Raw genomic sequence first — 7,865 nt, 5'->3', positions numbered from 1 at the left:
CACAAACCCACCACAAATGACGGTTTGTTAACATCAAACAGGGGGAAAAAACAGCAATCCAATAACATCTTGGGGGGCATACGTTCCCCACCCCGTCACAGAATTAGAAATGAACCAGGGGAGTATATGAAGTCTTTGCCCTGGAACAGAAGAATGTCAGTTGCTTGGAGCATCCCAAAGAAGTTAGCCAACATTGCCTTGGAGACCATCAAGGAAGGAACCCCCTGTGAAATTCTAGCAGGCCCCTAAGACTCCATTTCACAGCATCCTCTTTATTACCTTTTTTCTCCAGCAGCGGCTTCACATCCCGCCCACCACAACTTTGTGAAAGTCCTTCTTGTTGTCGTTTGGTTCCTCCTTGCAGAACAGTCCTCTCCTCCGTGCAGCATCTCGAAGGGCTTCCTTGACCTTCTCATTGCGTAGGGTGTAGATGAAGGGGTTGAGCGACGGGGCCACCACACAGGTCATGAGCGCCACCACTTTGTCCACCCTCTCAGGGTAGCTGTGGGTGGTGCGGACATGCATGAAGATGTGGCTGCCATAGACGATGGTGACCACCACCATGTGGGAGGCGCAGGTGGAGAAGGCCTTGCGCCGGCCTTGGGCAGAGGGGATCCGGAGCACTGCCAGGGTGATCAAGCAGTAGGAGATTACGGTCAGCACCAAGGATCCCAGGATGAGCCCTCCTGCCAGCACCAGGTTGATGGTCTCCACCCATTCTGTATTTGTGCAAGCCAAGTTCACCAGTGGCGTACGGTCACAGAAGAAATGGTTGATGACATTAGAGTCACAGTAGGGCAGACCAGTGACCATGATGAGGGGCCCAAGGATGGTGAAAAAAGCAGCTACCCATGTCACACACACCAACTTCAGGCAGAACCTCCCCGTCATCAGTGCCGGGTACTGCAGTGGGTTGCACACAGCTTGGTAGCGGTCAAAGGACATGACACCTAGCAGTAAGAACTCCGTAGCCCCAAAGAGAAAGTAGAAGTAGCACTGAGCCATGCAACCAGCAAAGGTGATGGTGTGGCTGCCGAGAAGGAATCCGGCCAAGAGCTTTGGCACCGTCACGGTGGTGAACCAAATCTCCACAAACGAAAAGTTGCGGAGGAAGAAGTACATGGGGCTCTGCAAGCGATGGTCGGACAGGGTGATGCCAATGATGACCCCATTCCCAGAGAGCGTTATGAGGTAGTTAGCCAGCACCAGGAAGAAGAGAAGCAATTGCATGGAAGGTTCAGTGGGGAAACCCACCAAGAAGAACTCTACGACTGTTAAATTGACATTAGACATGGGGCGCGGTCTTGGCTGCAATGACAAAGCAAAGCTAACACAATGGAGAGCACAAGTGACTTTCGATCAAAGCATTCTGGTTCACCCACATCGTCTACTGAACTCATGACATCAATCTCATGTAGGGTTCTTTCAGCACAACTGGGAGGCCCAGTTATCCAAGGTTCTTACTCATTGAGAAGACAACCTGGCACCCTTCTGATGTTCTGGACGACAACTTTAATTGTCCCTGACCATTGGGCATAATTGCTGGGTCTGATGGGTGTTCTAGTAAAAAACATCTGGAGGGCACCAGATTACCTGTCCCAGATGTAGGAAGAGCCCTACATGAATGTTGTTAGTACTGTAGGCTCTTTGCTGAATGCAGAGAGATCGGAAGCACAGACAACATGCATGATCCCACTGCCCACCTCCACATGTTCAATGCAGGGGAGTCTGGTGGCTCTGATTTCAGTGGCACGGAGATTCCATTCTGGGTTTTACTTTCAACAAACCAGAAGTCTAAAGGAGCTATCTAAGGTGCTGGAACCATTTGGGGGATAGGGTTAAGCACCTTGAAAATCTCCTTTAGCCTCCTCGGTGGTTGTAACTGAAATCTAGACTGGAAACACAACCCCATCAAAATCAAAGCCATCCCTGGTTCAATGTAATGTGTGAAAAGTGCCCTGGTATAATCCCAGCATCTTTATAACCCCAGAGGAAAACCATCTGGCAGTGACTCTTCTTCCTTGAGTCTTTAGGACAGGGGTTATTTATTTATTTCCAACTTTATTTATTTCTACTAATCTTGGGAGCTATGATGTAGCTCATTTGTACACCACGTGCGTTATCATAGTTATCATTATCTGCTACACGTGCGTTAGCGTTCGTGAAGAACAATCAATCTTTCAAGGTAAACGACTGCTTTGGTCTAAGTCACTAAAGTTTCTATTGTTCCATTTTTTGGCATTTCGTGGGGAGTGGGAGGAAAACAAAAACTCCTGGCTGGAAGGTGGACCTGAACGGCCACTTCATCTGCAGATCAAACAGCTGTTAAAGGCAGAGCCACAAGGTTCTGTTCCAATCATGGCAACTTGTCTACTCAGGTTGAGCCATGATGTTGAAGCAGGTTTCGGGGCTGAGCTATGGCTCTCTAAATTCTTCCCTGTTCTGAGCGGATTCTAGATGAACAATTCAATCTGTGTCCTAGCTAGCAGTCTTAAAAGAGCCTTCCCATTTGTGGGATGAGAAAAGAGGTAGATAGACAAACAACCACATTTTTGAACTGATTTTTCCTGCTCCCATGTATAATATCTGCAAATATTTATCCCATTGAAATCAACAGGGCCCTTTCAATTCAACCGTTGAGATAGCAAGATTCCAGCAGAGGGCACCATTGCTATGCTAGAATACAATCTGTGCCATCTTGTGTAAGGTTCGTTTCAAATAAAATTGTACTCACCTCTGTTCATTCACAGGTGTGTGTGTGTGTGTGAGAGAGAGAGAGAGAGAGAGAGACAGAGAGAGAGACAGAGAGAGAGAGAATGGGGTGTGAGTTGAAAACTATTTTCTACATTATCAATGTCTTTGGCCATTGTGTGAGCAGTTAAATGTATTAGATATATTATATTTGTCTGTCTGTCTGGATGTGTGTGTACAGATTTTCTTTCTATGTTTGCATAGAGTTTATGTCTGGATGTTTCTGAGTGTGTTATGTGAATACAATGGATGTTTGTTTCCAGGTTTGATTTTCAAAGTAAGCGGATTGATCTGGATATTTATATTTTAGAGGGCAGGGAGATGGAGAAAAAGAGAGAGAGAGAGAGAGAGAGAGAGAGAGAGAGAGAGAGAGAGAGAGAGATGGGCAATTTGGCCTGCAATCCTAAACATGAATATCTGGCAGCAAACCCTATCAAACTCAGTGGGATGTACACCTCAGTAGACTTTATTTATTTATTTATTTATTTATTTATTTAAACTGTTTCTTGGCCACCTTTCCGGGGAGAAGCCCTCACAAGGTGGCTTACAGCAATAAAATACATTAAAAGATCAAACTGTAAGAGTGAATTCTGTCTGTGTGTGTGTGTGTGTGTGTGTGTGTAAGTGCTTATGTGTCAATTGGATTACACACTTTGCAATAGACCCAATCCTTCACTGGAGAGTTCTCTTACCATATTATACCCAAAAGTTGGCTTTTGTTATGAGAATCAACATTTCACTCACCTTTGCCAGACACAAAAAAAAACACTTTTGGGTCATCAGGCAGAGTGGATCATTCTAGACAGACCCAAATATCTCCAGTTCTACTCAAGCCTTTCTTTTCTACTCAAGCGTGCGATTATCACCCAAAGATTGCTTTCACCCTCAGAGATGATGACTAAAGGTGCAAAGTGATCATGGACCCAAAGATGAAAAGAAGATAAACCTTCTGTGTGGGGGTGGGGGTGTTTCAGAGAAAGAGAAGGATGATGCACCAGCTTTTAAATACATGGCCTCTAAGTGTTCCCTTGATTTCCAGAGAGTTAAAAAAAAAAAAGTAATCCCTGAGGAGAGAAATCTCAATACACTTTCTATAGATAAGTTGGCTGTTGGAGGCACATGAATGATGAAAGCTTGTCTGAGAATCCTGGCATGAGCAGAAGGGAGGAGATGAGTTATGGGTAAGAAGAGGTTAGCCTGAGAGGTTAACATAATCCACCATTTCTTAGATGTGCAAAAGGTTCCTAAATTTAAGTGTCTATGCTACATTCCATAAAAAAATATGTATATCTCTTTACCACCAAGGAGCTCAGGGCAGGATACATGGTTCCAACGCTAGTGTCAAGTAGGGGTGTGCACCGCCTCGGTCCTGAAACCCAAATCTGAGTTGGGATTGCCCGTCCACCTGCAGGGCTTACCTGAACCCTCCATCTTTAACGAAGGTGGTGGCTCTGGCCTGCTGTACATCTACTGTTGCACACTATGGTGCTTGGAAAAGGCCATGGAGAGTGTCTGCCCAGGGGTCCTCATAAACCTGGTACCTGGTTCTTTTCTTCCTACCCCCACCCCACATTAGATCCTCACAACATCCCTTGTCAGGTAGGCTGGGTTGAGATAATGGGACTATGGAGATTCCAACCCTGGTCTCTCCCACACTTAAACCAACTACTGCACCAGGCTGGCTCTGAATAAGAGCATAAAAGGTTGCTGCCATGAGACAGGCTCTGAACAACAGACCCAGCCGCGGCTCCTCCCTGCTCAAGCCAAGCACCACCGCTTGATACACCAGAGGCAAGGGATAAAAACCACCTTCCTCCAAACTTTGTGGAGAAAGGGGTTAAATGGAGAAGGATTTCAATAAATAAAATAATACGCTGTGAGTTACATGTGCTGAGGTGTATTATTGTCAGAGTGGGTGCTAAATGTATAATCTTCGGATGATAAATGCCAAACAGACACGTGGGATTTTTGTGGTAGTTCAAAACAAAATAACTGAAAGTTCTTTTTAAAAGTTCACAAGCTTTGTTTCAAATTAAAACATTTTAAAACCTTTTTTGAAACCTTTCATCCAATCCTTTCACTCGTTCACATACGCGCTTTCCTTTCTCTCACACAATCTCTCTTGAGCGTTCTTTATTATCAGTATTGTTTAATATGCATCAACTAGGTGCACACCACACTCCAAAGACACCACTCTCTACATTGAACCTCAAATTCTCCAGACCCAAGTACTCTAAACACAGAGAGCTAAAGCACAGAGAGTGCTAAAGACTCTAAGAATACCTAAAAGTCTCTAACAATCCCCTCAGTCATTCCCTTATATATCACTCCTCCCTCTCCCAAGACATTCTGACTCCACCCACTCAGGCCAACATTCTAAAAAACCCAGACTTACAAACTTCAGACATACATTTGGGAACTGACTTGTGGGGTGTAACGCCACAGTTGCCCTCATTCCATAGAACGTCATCATCACACTGGAAGCTTCTCTCTTCTGAAACCCCATAGAACAGACCAGGTTCCCCCACATTAAGGCAGCCTCCTGGAACCGTGATGGAAGATTCTCATTCCAGAACACCATAGCTCCACACAAGTAAACAACCCTTTCAACCGCATTGGGCCACCTTGTAGTATGTTGCCTTGTGGTACAGTGCTATTAGTAGCCCAGAGCATTTGCACCTTGGGTTTTATCCTTGCAACTGTCAGAGAAGTGGATCTGGTTTTTATTATTATTATTATTATTATTATTATTATTATTATTATTATTATTATTATTTATAGACCACCCCATAGGCAAAGCTCTCTGAGCAGTTTACAAAGATTAAAAGACTGAACATTAAAAATCAATATACACAATTTAAAAACATAAAAACCACTAACATCTAAAGCAATTTTTAAATGATCAGCCAGGCCAAAGATACTTCTGGAGTCAGTTAATTCTCAACATATGCTGTTAAATGCCTTGGAGAAAAGAAAAGTCTTGACCTGGCGCCAAAAACATTACAATGTTGGTGCCAGGCGGGCCTCACTGGGGAGATCGTTCCATAATTGGGAGGGGGAGGCACCACTTTGTAAACATGAAGGTGCCCAAATCACTTTAGATCTAGCTCAGGGTCTCTTGTTTGTTTGTTTGTTTATTGCACTTCATCATCAACTTTATTACGGTCACTGACCAGACTTCACACATGCATGAGAGTAGGGCAAAATTACATACAGATTTGAAAAGTCTGCAGCAGAATGAATTCTGGAGAGACCTTATTCTCATAGCATTCAAAAAGAATTTTGCAAAAGCCTCGATGGTGTCTCTGTCCTCTTTGGCCCTGAAGCAATGAAGAAATGCATTAATTTCTAAACTGGTGTCAAGTAATAATTTCTCTCTAATCTTTGCATAAAAACAACAACAGAGTGAAACGTGGACAACTGATTCAATTTCATTGCTTCCGCATGGGCACAAGCGATCATGAAAAGTGATTTTCTGAAACCTCCCCTGCAACAGAGTAGATGGCAGGACATTAAATCTTGCCAGAGTTTTATTGCATTTATATATCACCCCATAGCCGAAGCTCTCTGGGCAGTTTGCTGACCACATGACTATCTCTATGGCTGAATTTCATCAACCAGTAAATTATAACAATAACAACGATTTTATTGCAGTCAATAGACAATTCCAGCAAAAGTTACATACAAAAGGACTAAGCGTACATTTAACTACTGAAAAGACAAGTAGTCATAGAGGATCTAATAGAAATGGCCAAGTTCAAAAACTTGGCCACTTGCTCAGTAATTGACTTGTCTGAGCACTGAAGTAATAGGGACATTAGGAATTCAGTTGGGTGACCAGGAAAAGATTGTAAAATGGGGTTCAGAAAATCATTCCTAGCCCCTTGAGAAAATCTACAGAACAGTAACAGTAACACATGTTATACAGTTTCCACCGTGATATTTTTACAGGGACAGCATCTGTTGAGCAGTGGGTTTTTATTAGGGGTGTGCACGGACCCCCCCACTCCGCTTCACTTTCAGATCCGCCATTTTCGGATCGGGCCGCTCCGCCCCGCCCCCACTCCGCCTGTGCCCACTCCGCTCCGCTCGGAGCTCCGGATCCCGATCAGAGCTCCGTTCCCCCCCCCATAGGGGGGGTTACCGGGCCTTACCTGCCTCTGTCCGTGGTCCGTCGCTGTCTTCAATTGAGCCCGCGGTTCCACTAGGAAGTCTGGGCCGCAAGCGGCCCAGACTTCCTGCTGGAACCACGGGCTCAATTGAAGATGCTGACGGACCGCGGATGGAAGCAGGTAAGGGAGAGGAGGGCGAGGGGGGTTACCAGGCCCTGCCGCCATCGCCACCCATGCGGCGACGGCGGCAGAGCCCAGTAAGGGACCAAGGGAGAGGGGGACCTTACCTGCCTCCGTCCGCGGTCCGTCGCCGTCTTCAATTGAGCCCGCGGTTCCACTAGGAAGTCTGGGCCGCAAGCGGCCCAGACTTCCTGCTGGAACCACGGGCTCAATTGAAGACGGCGACGGACCGCGGACGGAGGCAGATAAGGGAGAGGAGGGCAGGGGGACAGCGGCAGGGCCCGGTAAACCCCACTTACCTTTCCGGCGGAGCTCCGGATCGAGGCGAAGGATCCGCCTTCACCTCGATCCTCTTCGCCACGCTCCGCCGGCCCCCCAATCCTCTTCGCCTCCGCCTTAAGGGCAGGCGAAGCCCCCCGCTCCGCTCCTGCTTCTACGGTCCGATTAGAAGCGGAGCACATCCCTAGTTTTTATTGTATCTGCCATCTAAAAGTTTTGCTAGTGAGAATGCGCTCCTGTATTTGGGAATTGTTAACTGGACTTCATCACCGTACCCCCCCCCAATCCTAAACAGACCCCAACAGAAAGTAAGTTCCATTGCACACATCTGGATTTAAGTTGGATTTGAGTAAATAATTAGTTATGATTTCACTAAATCATTAGATATGAGTACGTAGTAATGAACTTTAAGACTTAGACCTTACTTCCTCGTTCCCCTGGGAAACTGCCAAACTGTACAATTAACCTTTACAATGAACTTTTTTTAAAAAAAGTTATGAGAACTCTCAGCCCATAAGCCCAATTAAAAGCAAACAATATCCC

The 7,865-nt window shown here is 45.6% G+C and overlaps 1 protein-coding gene across 1 annotated transcript; it reads right to left on the bottom strand.

Moving 5' to 3' along the window:
* Positions 1-300: 300 nt before the first annotated feature.
* On the bottom strand, positions 301-1,293 carry LOC134405858 (olfactory receptor 6M1-like). Its single transcript, XM_063137111.1, has one exon. The coding sequence runs from the start codon at positions 1,291-1,293 to the stop codon at positions 301-303; it is 993 nt and encodes a 330-aa protein (XP_062993181.1).
* Between the last annotated feature and the right edge of the window lie 6,572 nt (positions 1,294-7,865).

Source organism: Elgaria multicarinata, chromosome 11 (genome assembly GCF_023053635.1).
Source record: "Elgaria multicarinata webbii isolate HBS135686 ecotype San Diego chromosome 11, rElgMul1.1.pri, whole genome shotgun sequence".
NCBI classification, from domain to species: domain Eukaryota; kingdom Metazoa; phylum Chordata; class Lepidosauria; order Squamata; family Anguidae; genus Elgaria; species Elgaria multicarinata.
The sequence above is the reverse complement of the archived record's forward strand: the minus strand, read 5'-3'. Positions and strand labels throughout refer to the sequence as shown.

Coding starts and splice junctions, on each gene's coding strand:
- LOC134405858 (XM_063137111.1), bottom strand. CDS start 1,293: ATGTCTAATGTCAATTTAACAGTCGTAGAGTTCTTCTTGGTGGGTTTC.